Source organism: Salvelinus sp. IW2-2015, linkage group LG3, assembly GCF_002910315.2.
Source record: "Salvelinus sp. IW2-2015 linkage group LG3, ASM291031v2, whole genome shotgun sequence".
Classification (NCBI taxonomy): Eukaryota; Metazoa; Chordata; class Actinopteri; order Salmoniformes; family Salmonidae; genus Salvelinus; species Salvelinus sp. IW2-2015.
The window spans coordinates 23,647,718-23,669,179 of record NC_036840.1 but is presented as its reverse complement, the minus strand read 5'-3'; the positions used below and the strand labels follow the sequence as shown (position 1 = coordinate 23,669,179).

The following is a 21,462-nucleotide window of genomic DNA, read 5'->3' as shown; positions in this document are numbered from 1 at the left end:
CAGCCTCTCTCTGGGGTCCTGTGGAAACAGTCTCCTGTCTTTGTGTGTTTGCTTGCTGGAGATGGAAAACCGGGCCGCTGAACCAACCAGTACTCTACGATTACTGACCACAGCTCCATCTCCCAGCCCATTGGTTGGTAGCAGAAACTAATCGTGGTTCTGTGGTCACAATGAAGCTTGTGCGTTCAATGACTTAATTTTCCATTTTGGCAATTGATTGTGTCTGTGAATACAGGCTGTTATTGGTTTTGTGTGTGTGGTGTGTGTGGTGTGTGTGTGTGTGTGTTGTGTGTGTGTGTGTGTGTGTGTGTGTGTGTGGGTTGTGTGTGTGGTTGTGTGTGTGTGTGTGTGTGTGTGTGTGGTGTGTGTTGTGTTGTGTGTGTGTTGTGTGTTGGTGTGTGGTGGTGTAGTGTGTGTGTGTGTGTGTGTGTGTGTGTTTGTGTGTGCATACATGCATGTGTGTTTTAGAGACTGTGCTTGTATTCATCATGTGTTTTTGCACATTCGTGTTCGTTGCGCTTCTCCTATCTTGTGCTTTTGGCCTCTAGTTTTCAGAATTTTTTTCTGTTTCTTGTTCTCCACACTTTAGTGCGTCAGCGCTCGCTGCCTAATTGTCTCATATTAGTTAGAGAGACTTCGCCAAACACATCACCACTCCTGTCCTGCTCAACTGAACATACCCTCGGCCATGGGGAAATCACTGCATACCACAGTTTCAAAACTGGCCCAAAAGGAATCATTCAATTGGCACTTTAATCCCGACGAAGCAATTACGAACCCTCAAGCCTGTTTCTCAAAACACACACTGACACACACACACACAATTAGGCTTTTGAATGAGCTAAGGATATGAAAATGGAAAGCAATCTACCTACGGCGAACCTATGAAACGCAAACGGCAGCCAAGCCTGAAGAAAAACCCCCAGGCAGTTTAAATGCATGTAATTTCAGACGGCAGCATTACATATCCTTCATCTTCTTTTTTGCTTGTTTTGCTCGAATAGCTATTGTCCCCCTGCGACCTGGATTTCTTTTTAATGATCGCAGCAAAAAGTGTAAAACGGGTTCTTGATGTAGTCCATAAAATCAACTCTTCGAGGTGGGGAGTCTGTGGTGTATTCAATGCAATACAATAAACGCTATGAGCAACGTTTATTGTATTGCATTGAATTGCGTTTCTCTTCTCCGTAACGTTTAATTGATCCATGTTTAGGTCCAAAAGGCTCCTCAACAGCTTCTACCCCCAAGCCATACGACTGCTGAACAATTCATCAAATGGCCACCGGACTATTTACTATTTACATTGACCCCTCCCCCCATTTTGTTTTTACGCTGCTGCTACTCGCTGTTTATTATCTATGCATAGTCACTTTACTCCTGCCTACATGTACAAATTACTTTGACTAACCTGTAGCCCCCACACTGACTCAGTACCGGTGCCCCATGTATATAGCCTCGTTATTGTTATTTTATTGTGTTACTTTTCTCTTTTTCTTTAGTTATTTAGTAATAATATTTAGTCATATTTTCTTAACTCTATTTCTTGAACTGCATTGTTGGTTAGGGGCTTGTAAGTAAGCATTTCACGGTAATGTATACGCCTGTTCTATTCGGGCGCATGTGACAAATACAATTTTGATTTGATTTGATCTTTGACTGATTGCTCAAAGAGTGACTGGATCGAAGTCCCCCCCCCGTCCTTGAATCTGAGCCGTATACAGCTGTTAGCGGTGATCCCATGCACCTGAAGACTGAGGAAATCAACATTGTAAAAGACAAGCCAGTGGTTGTAACAAGCTGAACAACAGTGTGGTTTTGGGATAAAATAGCTGACAGTTATTTGTAAAACCTCTGGTAATGTGAGGTTGAGAGTCAGGCTTGGATTAGATTATACGAGGTTGTTTTTGTCCGCAGTGTTTTTATTGTGGTTGAGTTTTATGCTGCTCAGGTCTGAGGGAGTGAGGCTTCAGTCACTAACAGCAATTAGTTCTGCTGTTTTGATTTTAGCCTCAATAAACTTGCGCCAGGCAAAGCCCAAGTAAAAAAATATGTGTGTGTCAGTGTGTGTGTGTATGTGTGTGTGTGTGTGTGTTTGTGTGTGTACGTCCGCACTCTTGCGCGTTATAATCAGAGCAGGTTCCAAATGTGGTGTTTTGGCCTGAGATGAATCCCAGGAGAAATGATACCATCACCACAAAATTCACAATCTTTGGAAGGAAAACAAAAGCACACAATTATAATACGTTTGGATTCATGGTATCAAAACATGAAGAGTGGTTGTTACCGAGCAACCATGTATTGTTTTGTACTTATTTTTCTTCAGAAAGTTGCTGCAGCGGAGTAAGAGAACAAGGATCTGTATAACACTATAGAATTGTCGTCCAACATTTTCTTTTAAACCAATTGTACGCCTATTCATAGGTATCAAGTGTATATTGTAGGAGCTATAACAATCAAGTAGTTACATATAGCTGTATTTCATACTCAATATCATTGTTCATAAATCAATGTAACGCAAAAACCCCTTATCTAACAATACCAGTCATGATGGCCAATGAAAATAACTTGATACTCCATCGTCGTTCTGTCCGTATTAAAAAACATAAAAGTTTCCAGAGACACTGATCTATCTGAAGATCTCAACAGACAAACATGTGCCAAGAGAAACCAATCAGTGAGGCTCGCTCAGCCACTGAGAGAGAGAGAGCGAGAGAGAGAGAGAGACAGCGAGGAAGAGAGAGAGGGAGGGAGAGAGAGAGAGAGAAAGAGAGAGAGAGAGAGCGAGGAAGAGAGAGAGGGAGGGAGAGAGAGGGGGGAGAGAGGGAGGGAGAGAGAGGGGGGAGAGATGGGGTGTGGAGAGATAGTTAACTAACAGGGACTGGAATACTAAACTGCTATTCTAGAACCCATAGAATATTTTCCCAGAAAAGTGAATGACCAGAAGAACATGTATCTTGTCCCTAGGTACATCATCAGCTATGTATTGTCTCTTTATCATACTTGAGCCCAAAGCTACCCTCAGGGGTGCGTGCTTAGTCCCCTCCTGTACTCCCTGTTCACCCACAACTGCGTAGCCAAGCACAACTCCATCACCATCATTAAGCTTGCTGACGACAACAGTGGTAGTCCTGATCACCGACAACGATGAAACAGCCTATAGGGAGGAGGTCAGAGAACTGGCAGTGTGGTGCCAGGACAACAACCTCTCCCTCAACGTGAGCAAGATAAAGGAGATGATCGTGGACTACAGGAAAAGGAGGGCCGAACACGCCCCCATTCACATCGACGGGGCTATAGTGGAGCGGGTCAAGAGTTTCAAGTTCCTTGGTGTCCACATCACCAACAAGCTATCATGGTCCAAACACACCAAGACAGTCGTGAAGAGGGCACGGTAACGCTTTTTCCCCCTCAGGAGACCGAAAAGATTTGGCATGGGTCCCCAGATCCTCAAAATGTATACAGCTGCACCATCGAGAGCATCCTGACCGGTTGCATCACCGCCTGGTATGGCAACTGCTCAGCATCTGACCGTAAGGCGCTTCAGAGGGTTGTGCGTACAGCCCAGGACATCACTGGGGCCAAGCTTCCTGCCATCCAGGACCTATATACTAGGCGGTGTCAGAGGAGAGAGAGAAAGAAGGCCTAACTCGGTGGGCTGGTCCACAGTTAGTGCAGAAGATCCTAGTGGATCCTAAAGGCTTAGTCGTGATCTATCCAGTCCATTACAGAGGTCTTATCTGTCTGCGGGCCCTCTCTGTTGCCTTTGGGAAGTGGGGCTTTGGATCGCTGGGGTTTTGGCTGGAGGCGAATGCCAGCGCGGACGGCCCTGGCCAGGTCAATCCACCTCATCTGGAGTTGATTGAGACCACACTACAGGGGAAGACGGCATCCCAGACTAACAACCCAGATGGCATCCCTAGCCGTGCCCTCAGAGCATGTGCAGACCAGCTAGCTGATGTGTTTTCGGACATTTTAAATTTCTCTCTAGCTCAGGCCGTTATCCCCTCCTGCTTCAAGTTGTCCATTATCATCCCCGTGCCCAAGGAAGGGAAAGTAACTGAACTGAATGATGTCCGACCCGTAGCACTCACTTCCGTCATCATGAAGTGCTTTGAGAGGCTAATCAAAGACCATACCACCTCCTAACCTCCCCGACACACTCAACCCTCTCCAATTCTCCTACCGCTCTGACAGATCCACGTTTATCAACTACAGCTCAGCCTTCAATACCATAGTGTCCTCTAAGCTCACCACAATGCTCACGGCCCTGGGACTGAACTCCTCCCTGTGCAACTGGGTCCTAGACTTCCTGACGGGCTGATCCCAAGTGAATCCTCATCACGGGGGCCCCACAAGGGTGGGTCTTCAGTCTCTTCCTGTACTCCCTGTATACCTACGACTGCATGGCCTCACACAGTTCCAACTCCACCATCAAGTTAGCTGATGACACGACAGTAGTAGGCCTGATTACCAACAACGATGAGATAGCCTACAGGGAGGAGGTAGGCACTCTGACGGCGTGGTGCCAGGTAAACAACCTCTTCCTCAACGTCAGCAAAACAAAGGAGCTGATTGTGGACTTCAGAACATCAGACTGCTGAATAGCCACCATTAGTCAGCTACCTGCTCCCCCTGTTCCCCTCCTGCCCCCCCAGACTTCCAACTCCTGTCTCTTATACACATCTAGATGTGTATAAGAGACAGACTAGATACAGAACATTAAAAGCACCACCTTTTGCAGACTGTATTCGGTATCTCTATCTATTCCACTAATGAAGCTCAGAAAGTCGTCACACTTCATGACCTGCAAGGTTCTCCTCATTCATTACCCATGTTGCATTTCATTGCCATTTCCATCCACACTATTTGGCCATTCAGGCCCCAAGTGTCCCTCCAAAAAATATATATGTGAAGGTGTCAATGTGTGTGTCTGTGTGTGTGTCCAGCGACTGAAGACTATGTGTGTTAGAGAACCTTTGAAGTATCCCAGAACCTCTCCAGTCCTTAATTTAGTCTTGCGAAAGTCTCTCTCTCTCTCTGTCATGTGCAAAATCCCCAGAAGAACCCATCATTTATCAGACGTTTTTTAAAACCAATATCACATATTTTGACTGTAATGCGCAACGTGGTTCATAAACTCTGCTGGAGGGCTTGACAGCACCAGGAAGTCAACTCTCTGGAATGTTAATCTCCCATTGGGAGAATGAAGGGGGGGACATTGACAGAAAGAGATGACTATTACATTTTAGCGACTTACAATAGAGAGTGAGTCCGTTTTCATATTTTCAACCATGGTGCCGTGTGCCATGCTCTACGAAATGAGCCCCAACTGAGCCACACGGTTATATTAGGAGAGTTGCCCCAATGCTAACCACTAACACACATTAAGAAAGGCTAAAGACAAGGGTTTACATAAAATATGTTCCTGTCTCCTCTACAAGTGCCATCTGCCTATTCAATCAACGAGAGGGCATGCAGTCGCTCTTATTTCATGTATCATTACACCTGTATAGTAGAAGTCTATGTTCATAAGCGAGTGACTGAGATTCCAGGGTCGGGATATGGACATTTGAACAAGGATTTTTTTTTTTTACGTGTCACGGCTAGCGTCAGGAGAATGTCACACACCTGCCGCTCGTCCTTAATTTGAATCATTTTTGCCGTCGTCATTTGCTGACTCTTGCAGATTCATTCAAAGACAGTTTTTCCATAAGCTCGCCATGAGTTTCAGTTCAGTCTGGTCCAGCCTTTTGTTCGCCTGGCACGCACAGGAGCCGAACGTGTTCGTCAATTTAGCTGAGAAGCCATTCACACCTCCCTCTCTGTATATTCAGTCCAGCTGTCTTCTTCCCCTTCTTTGCGTGATAGACAGTAGCAACCCTCTCCTATTGGATCAGATGGGCGTTGTACCGTGTGGAGGCCAGGTGATTCGCTGTAGCCCTTAAAGGACCGGCTCATCTAAAAAAAAAAAGCTGCCTGTTTTACACACATATGGTTTCCTCAACATTTATGTCCGAGNCTTCCACTTCCACAGGATGTCACATTTGATTGGAACACGCTGACTTCTAAATGTCTCATTTTATGCATCTGATTGGGGCTTTGACATGTTAAATGTCTTATTTAACGCTTTGCACCAGTGTACTATAGCAGCGAATTAATCGAATGGGTTTAATTTTCGACCGTGGGATAACAGCTTTGTAGCTCTGCATTACAGTTTGGAATTAGATTTGCACACACACACAAACACACACAAACAGAAACAGCACAATGTAGTGTGTTAGTCCTTTACTTCGCAACACTGTCTCTGGTAATTGCGTGAGTGTGTGTCCACTCTCCACTCAACTCTCCACCTCTCACTGTTGCTGGCCTGGACAGTTAAACACTTTGTGCGTGTGTATAGTGGTGACGGACAGATCTTTACAAGCAGCGCTTCACAGGGATTTGCTCATACAATTAGAATGGGGTTTGCTTTTCACTACGTGCCACTGTAGAGTGTCAGACTGACAAGGGGTGAGTCCCAAATGGCAACCTATTCCTTATATAGTGCACTACACTACTTTTGACTAGAGACCTATGACACGTTATTTCCTATAGGTCTATAGTGCACCACTGGTCAAAAGTAGTGCACTATAGAGGGAATAGGGTCCCTTTATACGCAGACAATGTCTTTGAGTTGATGGCCGCTTTCTACCTTGTGTCTGTAACTGTCATTGGAATGGAGTTACACTGAACAGGGTTCCTCTCCTCAAGGAGGGAGTTAGGCTACGCTCTAATTCCTGTGTTTGAGAAGGTAGACGTTGTAATTGAGTTTGGAACGTTTTTTAAAATGAGGGCACCACAAATATGGAGGTAATTAGCAGGATACAGGGGACCAAAAATGATGTTGTGGCAGAAGCCCAAGGAGACTATCCTTTGTGGGTGTGTGTAGGTAGGGCATCAGAGAAACAATGCATGAAGGGAAATGAATAAGTCAACYAAGAAAACACTTGTGCTTCCCTATCTACATAGATATAATGAAAAAACTGTAGTTTGAAGGTGAAATAGTTTTAATAGACCACCCGAAGATGACCCTTCCCCTGTCTAGTAGGTGTTGAGACAGAGAGAGGAAGCTGTCATGTCTACCATAGAAAAACATGTTAGGGGGATTAATAAAGATTGAATGCTWTTTTACAGAGTAGACTTTGTAAACACTGAAGCTCAACTGAAAGACGTAAACACTTATGAGATATTTCTCAATGGTGGCAAAGTTGAGTCTACTAGCATCCGTTTAAGGGGGTGTCGTGTTTTGATTGGCTCTGGGTTGTTGTTGTTATTCTGGCCACCCTAGCCAAGAACAGATACCATGTCAAAACAAACACTCTCGACTTCCAACTGAGGGGCGGGGAGAGCAGCTTTCCAAACGGATGCAGTTGGTTTGTGTTTTTTATCCACTCTGGAATGCCTCAAAAGAAAGATTTTCCTTTGGAGAAAGAGGCATGAACAAATGATAGGAAGACTTCTTTTCTCTTTCTCTCTCGGTAATCCGTCCTCCATTTTACCTCAGTGACCCCAAGAGAATGTTCCTTCAGGTGTGCTGAACAAAACCCCCAGCCTGCATCAGGCAGACATCCTTACTTCCTTGGGTGCATCTCAACACTAGTCTAAAGTAGCTTGTAAGCATGTGGCCACAGCCACAGGAGCAGCCAAATGACAAGAGATGGGATTAACCACAGATCGTATAGAGCCAGGTGTGCCGGAGCCTTTGACCAAAGACACTGGGCGGTCAAGGGATGGAGAGCGAGGGGAGGATCTTAGTAAATATTCTGGACTACTGCCAGGCATATAGATCCTTTTGATTTGATGAATGGCCTGAGGACATTGGCACCATGATGGCCCCATAAGGTGTTAGAACCTCCCGGCAATATCTTTTGTTCGTCTGGCATCAGTCTTGCATCAGTCCCTTGTAATATCTCAACCAATGTGCCTCACTCAAGTCAATGCAGCATCTGTTCACATTAGATGCACCACTGCGGTGGCTATTCCCACCTCTACCATTGCTGTTTTAATGACAGTGTGTGTGTGTGTGAGAATATCTTCACCAGCAGCTCTGCACATATGGATCACTCTTCTCATCTCTCCACTCTGCTCGCTTGCCAAAGTGTGTGAGGCGTTTTGGAATGCAGTTTCCTGACATTATTCTCCAGAGTCTTTGGAATCTCTACTATCTCTCTCGCTCTCTCAATTCAATTTAAGGGCTTTATTGGCGTGCTTCTACATCTGRGTTGCTTGCTGTTTGGGATTTTAGGCTGGGTTTCTGTACAGCACTTTGTGACGTTGCCTGAGGTAGAAAAACGGCTTTATAAATACATTTGATTGATTGATGGGAAACATATGTTTACATTGCCGAAGCAAGTGAAATAGATAATAAACAAAAGTGAAATAAACAAGAACAAAATGTACAGTAACCACTACACAAGAGTTCCAAAAGAATAAAGACATTCCAAAATGTCATATTATGTCAAATACAGTGTTGTAATGATGTGCAAATAGTTAAAGTACAAAAGGGAAAATAAATAAACGTAAATATAGGTTGCATTTACAATGCTGTTTGTTCTTCACTGATTGCCCTTTTCTTATGGCAACAGGTCACAAATTGTGCTGCTGTGATTGCACACTGTGGTATTTCACCCAATAGATATGGGAGTTTATCAATATTTGGTTTGTTTTCAAATTCTTTGTAGGTCTGTGTAATCTGAGGGAAATATGTGTCTATAATATAGTCATACATTTGGCAGGAGGTGCAGCTCAGTTTCTCCTCATTTTGTGGGCAGTGTAGACATAGCCTGTCTTCTTTTGAGAGCCAGGTCTGCCTATGGCGGCCTCTCTCAATAGCAAGGCTATGCTCACTGAGTCTTTACATAGTCAAAGATTTCCTTAATTTTGGGTCAGGTATTCTGCCACTGTGTAATTTCTGTTTAGGGCCAAATAGCATTCTAGTTTTTTGTAAATTCTTTCCAATGTGTCAAGTAATCCATTTTTGTTTTCTCATGATTTGGTTGGGTCTAATTATGTTGTTGTCCTGGGGCTCTGTTGGGTCTGTTTGTGTTTGTGAACAGAGCCCCTGGACCTGCTTGCTTAGGTGGCTCTTCTCCAGGTTCATCTCTCTGTAGGTGATGGCTTTGTTATGGAAGGTTTGGTTATCACTTCCTTTTAGGTGGTTGTAGAATTGAATGGCTCTTTTCTGGATTTTGATAATTGGCGGGTATCAGCCTAATTCTGCTCTGCATGTATTATTTGGTGTTTTACATTGTACGCTGGGGATATTGTTGCATAATTCTGCATGCAGAGTCTCAATTTGGTGTTTGTCCCATTTTGTGAATTCTTGGTTGGTGAGCGGATCCCAGACCTCACAACCATAAAGGACAATGGGTTCTATAACTGATTCAATTGGTGTGTCGAATGTTATGTTCCTTTTGAAGGACCTTCTTTCCTTGTCGCTCAGCTCGTTCACAGCTTTGCGGAAGTTACCTGTGGTGCTGATGTTTAGGCTGAAGTATGTATAGTTTTTCGTGTGCTCTAGGGCAACGGTGTCTAGATGGAATTTGTATTTCTGATCCTGGCAACTGGACCTTTTTTGGAACACCATTATTTTTGTCTTACTGAGATTTACTGTCAGGGCCCAGGTCTGACAGAATCTGTGCAGAAGATCTTGGTGCTGCTGTAGGCCKTCCTTGGTTGGGGACAGAAGCACCAGATCATCCGCAAACAGTAGACATTTGACATCAGATTCTAGTAGGGTGAGGCTGGGTGCTGCAGACTGTTCTAGCGTCCTCGCCGATTCGTTGACATATCTGTTGAAAAGGGTGGAGCTTAAGCTGCATCCCTGTCTCACCCCACACCCCTGTGGAAAGAAATGTGTGTTTTTTCAAATTTTGAAGGCCCACTTTTTACATGGATTTTTTCCATAAATTTGTATAGCAGATTCTCATGCCAAATTGAGTCACATTTTTTTTTTAAATCAACAAAGCATGAGTAGAGTTTGCCTTTGTTTTGGTTTGTTTGTTTGTCAATTAGGGTTTGCAGGGTGAAAACGTGGTCTGTCGTACGGTAATTTGGTAAAACGCCAATTTGACATTTGTTCAGGTCATTGTTTTCCCAGGGTTGCTGTTGACGCATATCCCATGGTAGTTATTGGGGTCAAATGTGTCTACACTTTTGTGGATTGGGGTGATCAGTCCTTGGTTCCAAATATTGGGGAAGATGCCAGAGCTAAGGAGGATGTTAAAGAGTTTAAGTATAGCCAATTGGAATTTGTGGTCTGTATATTTGATCATTTCATTGAGGATACCATCAACACCACAGGCCTTTTTAGGATGGAGGGTTTGTATTTTGTCCTGTAGTTCATTCAATGTAATTGGAGAATCCAGTGGGTTCTGGTAGTCTGTAATAGTTGATTCTAAGATTTGTATTGACCATGTATATGTTTTTTCTGTTTGTTCTTTGTTATAGAGAAGTGGTTTACCCATACATCTCCGTTTTGGATAGATAACTCTTCGTGTTGTTGTTTTGTTTAATGTTTTCCAATTTTCCCAGAAGTGGTTAGAGTCTATGGATTCTTCAATTACATTGAGCTGTTTTCTGACGTGCTGTTCCTTCTTTTCCGTAGTGTATTTCTGTATTGTTTTAGTGATTCACCGTAGTGAAGGCGTAGGCTCAGGTTTTCTGGGTCTCTATGTTTTTGGTTGGATAGGTTTCTCAATTTCTTTCTTAGGTTTTTGCATTCTTCAACAAACCATTATGTCATTGTTATTCATTTTGTCTGGTTTTCTTTTAGAAATGTTTTGATTTGATAGAGAAGGTGAGAGGTCAAATATTCTCTTTAGATTTTCTACTGCCAAGTTACACCTTCACTATTACAGTGGAACATTTATCCAATGCTGTCTGAAAGGGATTTAATTTGTTGTTGCCTAATTGTTTTTTGGTAGGTTTCCACACTACTGTCCTTCCATCTATAGCATTTCTTAATATTATTCAGTTCCTTTGGCTTTGATGCCTATTGATTGAATATTGCTCTGTTCAAGATATCACGTTTACATCTAGACACATGAAAAATAGGAAGTATACGGAGGGTACGGGGCAACAGAAGACGAACAGCGGAGGGGCTAATGATTTTGGAGCATAGGGGAAAGGTCTCGGCTTACGGGGGGGGGGGGGGGTAGCCGCGGGGCTATAGCGGTGTGCCAGCGCATCCGGCCTAACCGGATACCGGTCGGTGTTGCTGAAGCAAAGAGGCCCCGGTCTTACTGAACCCCTCCCGGAGGTCCTGGTACTCCGCGGGAATGGCAGAGAGGCTCAGGGCAATTTCCAAGCCCCCAGGAAGACGTCCTGGGGCAGGCAGAGATGATTTCAGGTAATGACAGAACGGGTTCCAGCCCACGATGGCACCAGTAGACCAGTCAATCGAGGGATTGTGTCGCTGGAGCCAAGAGAATCCAAATACCACAGGAACCTGTGGAGACTCAATTAGCAGGAATTGGATCATCTCACTGTGGTTCCCCGACACTCGTAGGTTGATGGGGGTGGTATGGTGTGTGACCCAGCCTATAGAGCATCCATCCAGCGCTCTAACATTCATGGGAATGGAGAGGGATTGAGTAGGAATGCCCAGCTTGGACGCCAGGGCAACATCCGTAAGACTCATATCGGCCCCCTGAGTCGATGAGTATCTGGAGAGACTTGGACTGGTCGCCCCACAGCAGGGTGGCATGGAGAGGGGGTCGAGTAGGGGGAGAAGCAAAATTGTCCTTAAGACCCACCAGTGTACTCATTCCTACCAATGAGCTAGGTCTCTTGAAAGGACAGGTACTGTAGACACATAATGACCGGCAGTACCACAATACAGACAACTCTGGGTGTTAAGTCTGTGTACGTGTTCGGCTGGAGACAGCATAGCCCTGCCGAGCTGCATCGGCTCAGTAAGAGGTAAATCGGCAGACTTCGGAGGCTCTTGGAGGAACTCGGGTAAACTCGGATCCTCTCTGGGGCGTAGACGCCGGGGACTTCCGGAGTTCATCAGATGCAAGGTGGGATCCTTGAGTGAGCGATTGGGACCGCAATCAGACCACTTCTCCCTCCTACATTCCCATAGCTGTCCATTGATCCGGATAGTCAAAGCAATGAGTGAGTAGAGATCCGTCGGTAGTTCCCTGCCTGCAAGCTCGTCCTTTACTTCCTCCGATAATCCGTGCAGGAACATGTTGAACAGCGCTTCTGGGTTCCAGGCACCCTCCGCTGCTAGCGTGCGGAAATCCACCACATAGTCTGCCACACTGAGGGAGTCCTGCCAAAGCTGGAGTAACTTCTGGGCAGCCTCTCTCCCGGACACTGGAGCCTCGAAAACTTTTCTCACCTCCGCCACAAATACCTCCAGACTGAGACATACGGCGGATTGTTGCTCCCACACCGTCGTGGCACAGGCGAGTGCCCTCAGCGTAATAATGTACGCTATCCTTGAGTGGTCCGAGGGGAACGAAGAAGGCTGCAGCTCGAAAACGAGGGAGCACTGGGAGAGAAAGGCCCGGCAGGTTCTGGAATCTCCATCGTAGGTTCCCGGGTTTCCCGGGAAACCGGGGTGATGGCGCTGCTACCAGCCGGGTTACTGAGGGGCTGGGAGGTTACCATTGTGGTAGGCTGCCTAGTAGGCAACCCACGGAAATGCTCCCACAATGCGTCCAATTCTAGATCGTGACGTTAGGCCACGTCCTGGAACCTTTCAATCAGGTCGCAAAGCAAATACTCGTGCCTACCAATGGTGGCTCCTTGGGAGGAGATGGCGTTGCGGAGCTGGTCCAAGTCTGCTGGGTCAGTCATGGCCAATTTGTACRATCACATTTCAGGTAAGACCCAAATGCAGACTGTGTTGAAGTAACAATGTTTATTACAGCAACAGGGGCAGGCAAACGACAGGTCAAGGCAGGCAGGGGTCGATAATCCAGAGTAGTGGGACAAAGGTTCAGGACGGCAGGCAGGCTCAGGGCCAGGCAGAGTGGTCAGGCAGGCGGGCTCAAAGTCAGGACAGGCAAGGGTCAAAACCAGGAGGGCGAGAAAAAGAGAGACTGGGGAAAAGCAGGAGCTGAGAAAATATGCTGGTTGACATGACAAACAAGACGAACTGGCCCAGACAAACAGAGAACACAGGTATAAGTACCCAGGGGATAATGGGGAAGATGGGTGACACCTGGAGGGGGGTGGAGACAAGCACAAGGACAGGTGATACAGATCAGGGCATGACACAATTAGACTGTGATTTTGCTGTGATCTGATAGGGGTGTCAGTGGGATGACTGTGAACGCTCTGAGAGACTCTGGGTTGAGGTCAGTGATAAAGTATTCTACAGTATTACTGCCAAGASATGAGCTATAGGTGTACCTACCATAGGAGCATAGGAGTCCCCGTTAAGCCTACCGTTGACTATGTGCATACCCAGCGTGCAACAGAGCTGCAGGAGTTGTGACCAGTTTTTGTTGGTTAAGTTGTCATAGTTGTGTCTAGGGGGGCATATGGGGGAGGGAATGCTGTCACCTCCAGGTAGGTGTTTGTTCCCCTGTGTGCTGAAGGTGTCAGGTGTTTGTCCAGTTCTGGTATTTAGGTCGCCACAGACATTTCCCTGGGCCCAGAAATGATTGATTTCCCCCTCCAGGATGAAGAAGCTGTCATCAAAGTATGGGGATTCTAGTGGGGGGACATTTTTCTCTGTTAAGATCATTTCCTTTTGAATTTCTAGCCAAATGTAAAATGTTKTTGTTTTGATMAATTTAACAGAGTGAGTTAGGTCTGCTCTATACCAAATTAGCATACCCCCTGAATCCCTTCCCTGCTTCACACCTGGTAGTTTGGTGGATGGGACTACCAGCTCTCTGTAACCTAGAGGGTAACCAGTGGGTCCGTCTCCTCTATACCATGTTTCTTGTAGGATGACAATGTCTCTATTTCTGATTTCTTTGGTGAAGTCCAGGTTCCTGCTCTTTAGGCCAAAGGCAGATGACCTCAGGCCTTGGATATTCCAGGGTGAGATAGTGAGGGCTTTGTGTTCCATAAAGTGTCCAATGTTGTTAGTCGTGTGGTTTGGCCTCGGACCAGTAAGTGTGAGCAGAGCCTGCTGAGCATCTGGTACATGCCATTGGCTTGGGCTAGTGTAAGAGTCCCCAAGTCTAGAACAGACTATGGGAGGCAGACAGTCGTGACTACTTGGAACTCTATTCCACATCAGGTAACTGATGCAAGCAGTAGAATCAGAAGAAAAAAACWGGTAAAAATACACCTTATGGAACAACAGGGACTGTAAGTGTGAGCAGAGCCTGCTGAGCAGCTGGTACTCCCCTTCTCTCTCTCTCTCTCTCCCCTTCTCTCTTTCTCTCTCTAAAGCTTTGACAGAAATCTAAGCTACAAATACAGACACACTTACAGTTGAAGTTTACATACACCTTAGCCAAATACATTTAAACTCAGTTTTTCACAATTCCTGTAATTTAATCCTAGTAAAGATTCCCTGTCTCAGGTCAGTTAGGATCACCACTTTATTTTAAGAATGTGAAATGTCAGAATAATAGTAGAGAGAAGGATTTATTTCAGCTTCTATTTCTTTCATCACATTCCCAATGGGTCAGAAGTTTACATACACTCAATTAGTATTTGGTAGCATTGCCTTTAAATTGTTTAACTTGTGTCAAACGTTTCGGGTAGCCTTCCACAACCTTCCCACAATAAGTTGGGTGAATTTTGGCCCATTCCTCCTGACAGAGCTGGTGTAACTGAGTCAGGTTTGTTGGCCTCCTTGCTCGCACACGCGTTTGCAGTTCTGCACAGACATTTTCTATGGGATTGAGGTCAGGGCTTTGTGATGGCCACTCCAATACCTTGACTTGACTTAAGCCATTTTGCCACAACTTTGGAAGTGTGCTTGGGGTCATTGTCCATTTGGAAGACCCATTTTGCGACCAAGCTTTAACTTCCTGACTGATGTCTTGAGATGTTGCTTCAATATATCCACATAATTTTCCTACCTCATGATGCCATCTATTTTGTGAAGTGCACGAGTCCCTAAAGGACAGCAAAGCACACCCACAACATGATTCTGCCATCTTGGAAGCCTCCCCCTTTTTCCTCCAAACATAACGATGGTCATTATGGCCAAACAGTTCTATTTTTGTTTCATCAGACCAGAGAACATTTCTCCAAAAAGTACGACCTTTGTCCCCATGTGCGTTGGGCAAACCGTTGTCTGTTTTTTTTTATGGCGGTTCTGGAGAAATGGCTTCTTCCTTGCTGAGCGGCCTTTCAGGTTATGTCGATATAGGACTCGTTTTACTGTGGATATAGATACTTTTGTACCTCTTTCGTCCAGCATCTTCACAAGGTCCTTTGCTGTTGTTCTGGGATTGATTTGCACTTTTCGCACCAAAGCACATTCATCTGTAGGCGACAGAATGCGTCTCCTTCCTGAGCGGTATGCTGAACGTGGTACCTTTAGGCGTTTGGAAATTGCTCCCAAGGATGAACCAGACTTGTGGAGGTCTCCAAGTTTTTTTCTCTGAGGTCTTAGCTGATTTATTTAGATTTCCCCATGATGTCAAGCAAAGAGCACTGAGTTTGAAGGTAGCCTTGAAATACATCCACAGGTACACCTCCAATTGACTCTAAAGCCATGACATAATTTTCTGGGATTTTCCAAGCTGTTTAAAGGCACAGACAACTTAGTGTATGTAAACTTCTGACCCACTGGAATTGTAATACAGTGAATTATAAGTGAAATAATCTGTCTGTAAACAATATTTTGGAAAAATGACTTAAAGTATATGTCCTAACCGACTTGCCAAAACTATAGTTTGTTAACAAGACATTTGTGGAGTGGTTGAAAAAAACAAGTTTTAATGACTCCAACCTAAGTCTATGTAAACTTTCAACTTCAACTGTACACTATCCTATTGCTGCTGCCTTCTATCTTTCTTGATGGATGTATCTCACAGTAGGACTTTCTTGGATGGATGTATCTTACAGTAGGACTTTCTTGGATGGATGTATCTCCCACAGTAGGACCTTTCTTGGATGGATGTATCTCACAGTAGGACTTCTTGGATGGATGTATCTCACAGTAGGACTTCTTGATGGATTTCTACATAGACTTTCTTGGATGGATGATTTCACAGTAGGACGTTCTTGGATGGATGTATCTCACAGTAGGCCTGAGGAAATGCATGAGATGTACTCTGTACAGTATCAAAAGTTCCCCCCCCCCCCCCCACACACACACACCACACACCAGACACACACACACACACACACACACACACACACACCACCAACACCACACACACACACACACACACACACACACACACACACACACACACACACACACACACACACACACACACACATACACACACACACCACACACACACACCAAAGGCGTCATGCCAAAAGGAGTGTTTCGTATGCGAGCTGCCAAATCCTACAATTAGTGAGGCCCACAACTGTTTTATATGCAGGTTGATGTTTATTGTCACGAGTTGTGTCCTGGAGGCAGAACTGAGCGATTTCCCCTTAGATAGGCCAGCTGCAAAGTCAAAATTGGCTATACTGTAAATATCTATGAAAACAATTAATTTAAAGGTTAGGGTTAGGGTTAGGCATTAGGGTTAGCAGTGTGGTTAAGGTTAAGGTCAGATTTGATGACTTTGTGGCTGTGCCAGCTAGTGACCACTCTGCAGAGCTGCCTTTAGAACAAGATTCATGACGAAAAACTCTAACCTACGTTTTATAAGTGATATAAGAACATTTTGTGTGGATACGTGTGTCCGTGCGTGTGTGTGTAGCAGCGTGTGTGTGTGTGTGTAGCTATATATACAATGTATACATACACACACAAAGCTAAGTGCATGCTCTTCAACCGATTGCTGCCCACACCCTCCCGCCTGACTAGCATCACTACTCTGGACGGTTCTGACCTAGAATATGTGGACAACTACAAATACCTAGGTGTCTGGTTAGACTGTAAACTCTCCTTCCAGACTCGCATTAAGCATCTCCAATCCAAAATTAAATATAGAATCAGCTTCCTATTTCGCAACAAAGCCTCCTTCACTCATGCCGCCTTGACTTCGGCAATGTCATTTACAAAATAGCCCCCAACACTCTACTCAGCAAACTGGATGTAGTCTATCACAGTGCCATCCGTTTTATCACCAAAGCCCCATATACTACCCACCACTGCGACATGTATGCTCTCGTTGGCTGGCCCTCACTACATATCTGTCGCCAAACCCACTGGCTCCAGGTCATCTATAACTCTTTGCTAGGTAAAGCCCCGCCTTATCTCAGCTCACAGGTCACCATAGCAATGCCCGTAGCACGCGCTCCAGCAGGTATATTGCACTGGTCATCCCCAAAGCCAACACTTCCTTTGGCCGCCTTTCCTTCCAGTTCTCTGCTGCCAATGACTGGAACGAATTGCAAAAATCTCTAAAGTTGGAGTTGTATATCTCCCTCTCTAACTTCACCCTCTTGCTCTTTTGCACCCCAGTATCTCTACTTGCACATCATCATCTGCACATCTGTCACTCCAGTATTAATGCTAAATTGTAATTATTTTCGCCTCTAGGGCCTATTTATTGCCTACCTCCCTACTCTTCTACATTTACACACACTGTACATAGATTTGCTTATTTTAATTTTATTTTGTGTTATTGACTGTACGTTTGTTTATGTGTAACTTTGTGTTGTTGTTTTTGTCGCACTGCTTTGCTTTATCTTGGCCAGGTCGCAGTTGTAAATGAGAACTTGTTCTCAACTGGCCTACCTGGTTAAATAAAGGTGAAAAAAATTAAATAAATAAACACTCAGCGGTGTCACCCCCCTGCTCACCACCAGCCACCAGCCGTCGTCTCACACCCCAACACAAACCCTTGCAACCCCACAGACCTTTGAGCACCTCATAAAATACCCTAAAACACCCCAAAACACACACTTCTCTCTCAGTCATCGCTCTCTCTCCTCTACTCCATCCCATCCGGAGCGCAGCCCACAATGACATCACTGTGGTTTGGTGACAGCAGACGGTTTAGGTCCAGGGGAGAACCAGGGAGGGKGAACCAGGGAGGGAGAATCAGCGAGGCCCCTCACCGTAACGAATCAGCCTGCCTGGGTGCACTGACAGCTGGGAGCGGGCGGCAGAGAGGCCTGGAAGGCTGGGATGAGAACCAGGGTGCCTCTCTGGTGACTTTGAAGAGAGGATCAGAGAAGCCAGGCTTTTCCTCCCTCCCCTTCTCTGTCCTCCATCTCTCCATCCTTCCTTCCKTCGCTTCACGGCCTCTGTAATTACTTTACCCCGCCGGAGATGCTTGAAGTGCAGCCAGTTAGACAATAAAGAACAGAACACCAGCTTCCTCTTCCTTTCTTTATTTTCTTTCTCTCCTTCTCCCTCTCCCTCGCTCTCTCTCTCTTTTTTCTCTCTCTCCTCTCTCTCTCTCTTTTCTCTATCTCTCGCTCTCTCCCTCCCACTCTCTCTCTCTCTACCTCTCTCTACTTCTCTCCTTGGTCACGTCCTTACAACCATGTCTCCAATCCTCTCACGTTCCCTCTCTCCATTATCTTTCCCTCACTCTTTGTCACACTCTCTCATTTTTCCTCTCCCTCACTCTCTGTCTCACTCTCTCCATTATATAAACGTATTTTATTGAACTACCCTTTAGGCCAACATCTCTCCGTTAATGTCTCACACTCACGCCATCTTATTTTCACTCCCCCATCTTCTTTATAGTCCTTGTTTTCCCCTTTTCCTCACATCCATACCATTTAAATTAATTTCATTCCAAGTAAACATACCAACTGTAGCAGGCCTGGCTTGCCGTGTTATGTACAGTACAGTAGAGCAGCGCAGACCAGCAGAGCAGATGTCTCTCACACTCTTTCTCTCTCTAGGATTTAACTTCTGGGCTGTGGAAATATTGTTTCTCTGTGTCTTTAATGGCCTGCCTAATTGTACAGGGATTTGTTGCAAACTCCAGCTAAACTTAGTGCATGCGAACCAGACCATGTGTCTAAGGAAAGGGAAAGGGGGATACCTAGTCAGTTGTACAACTGAATGCATTCTACTGAAATGTGTCTTCCGCATTTAACCCAACCCCTCTGAATCAGAGAGGCAGTCCTGTCCTGGGTTCAAATACTATTTGAAATCATTAAAATACTTGGTTTGCTTTAACCTGCCTAGAAAAGCCAGATGGGCAGCGTTTACACTTTTGGACTATTCTATTGGTCCCATTCCGCCAGGCAAGCTCCATCAAATGCAGATAAAGTACTTGAAATGATTTTGAATGGTGTTTGAACCCATGTGTGTGTCTGCAGCAGCTCCACTCTGCTATAACAGGGTTGCTCTAATGTTCTAGTGGTTAGCTGGCTGCTGCTGTAAAGGCTGAATGCATTTGCTATAGACATGGTTACTGTATTCACTTCACCCTGTGCAGGACCTGATGACGATCCAACAACATCCACCATCCATTCACACCTGTATTCATTCTTCAAATCCTCTCATTCTACCACAGTAAATCCACCATCCGTTCACACCTGTATTCATTCTTCAAAACCTCTCATTCAACAGCAGCAAATCCACCATTCATTCACACCTGTATTCATTCTTCAAAACCTCTCATTCAACAACAGCAAATCCACCATTCATTCACACCCTGAATTCATTCTTCTAATCCTCTCATTCCACCATAGCAAATCCACCATCCATTCACACCTGTATTCATTCTTCAAATCCTCTCATTCTTCCACAGCAAATCCACCATCCATTCCTGTATCAATTCTACCAATCTCTTAATTTTCTAATCTTCTCATTCTCCCACAGCAAATCCTGCGTCACTCGCGGGCCAATGCCACCAAGGTGATCTTCCTGATAACGGACGGCTACTCCAACGGGGGCGACCCTCGCCCGGTGGCAGCTGCTCTGAGGGAGCAGGGGGTGGAGATCTACACCCTGGGGATCTGGCAGGGGAACATCAGGGAGTTACATGACATGGCCTCACACCCTAAGGACCAGCACTGCTACCTAGTACACAACTTTGCAGAGTTCGAGGCCCTGGCTCGCCGTGCACTGCACGAAGGTGAGGCGGAAGGGGCACTTGAATAGCCTGGGTACCGGTCTGTTCGCGCTATCTTTTCACTCCTTGTCATTCCTTGTCATGACAAACATGGAATGATAGCACAAACAGACTGGTACCCAGGCTAGCACAAGGAAGTATTGAGTAGGATATATTTTTCTCAACTAAGGTTACAGCAGCCCTATGTGACTAACACACTGGTCAAAACTGGTTGAATGAACGTTGTTTCCACGTCATTTCAAACAAAACAAATCTATGTGGTGACGTTGAAACAACGTGGAAAACAGATTGGAATTGCAAAAAGTCATCAACTTAAGGGAATTTTGTCTTTTAACCTGACAACTCAACTAAACGTAAATAAAAACGAATGTTAAACTGACGTCTGCGCCCAGTGGGAAGGAATTTTTAAATTTCACCGGAATTCCATCCACATCATGCACACAGTTTGCCCTGTATGTCTCCTGTGTCTAGCCAACACATAACACCATAAAAAATGAGGTAAAATACATTCTCCATTCCCACAGTCCATGTGAGGGAGCAGAACCCAGAAATAGTACTGGAGTCATCGTTTCTCAGACATCAGTTGCATCGGACCATAAAACAACCACATGCAAGAGCCGAACCGTGAATAGTGTTCCATTTAGGACGCAGCCTATTAGAAACTAGACAGTGGTAAATCACTTCTGTCAGACTGAGAGAGGGATAAGGTTGTCAGAGTGTGAGCCAAGGCAGCCAGTGCATGTTATCAGGGCTCCATGCCGTGTGTCTCTGTTTCAATGACTCTCCCTCTCCAAGTCTGCTCCCTGGCTCTGCCAACCCCAACCCAAACACCAGTTCCTCAACCCTATAGCCCCAGCTCCAGCCATATCTCCAGCCCCAGCTTCAGTCATAGCTTCAGCCCCAGCTTCAGCCATAGCTTCAGCCCCAGCTTCAGCCATAGCTTCAGCCCCAGTTTCAGCCATAGCTTCAGCTCCAGTCCCAGTTTCAGCCATATTTTCAGCCCCAGCCCCAGTTTCAGCCATATTTTCAGCCCCAGTCCCAGTTTCAGCCATAGTTTCCACTCCAGCCCTATACCATTGATTCCATTGCACCAGGCAAGCTCAATTAAGTGTAGCTAAAACATTTGAACCCAGGTCTTTACCCCTGCCGACCCCAAACCCTTGACCGAACACAATCCTCAAACATCTGGCCCACAATGCTCTTTGTTCGGTTCCTACTTCTCAGGAAGAACAATCACTCAGCCAATCCTTCTTCTTTTGTTATTATTTATGAGTGAGGCAGATAAGTTTATCCAGCCCTGGCTTAGCGTAGCCTACATAACATT

At 45.3% G+C, this 21,462-nt stretch overlaps 1 protein-coding gene across 1 annotated transcript in view; it reads left to right on the top strand.

Annotated features, from left to right (window-relative positions):
- The window catches only part of svep1 (sushi, von Willebrand factor type A, EGF and pentraxin domain containing 1), a 143,421-nt gene that overhangs the window by 21,452 nt on the left and 100,507 nt on the right, over positions 1 to 21,462 (top strand). The window contains exon 2 of the mRNA XM_024011308.2: positions 19,886 to 20,141. Within this exon, the coding sequence (XP_023867076.2) occupies positions 19,886 to 20,141 (256 nt within the window). The remainder of the gene's footprint in view (positions 1 to 19,885; positions 20,142 to 21,462) is intronic.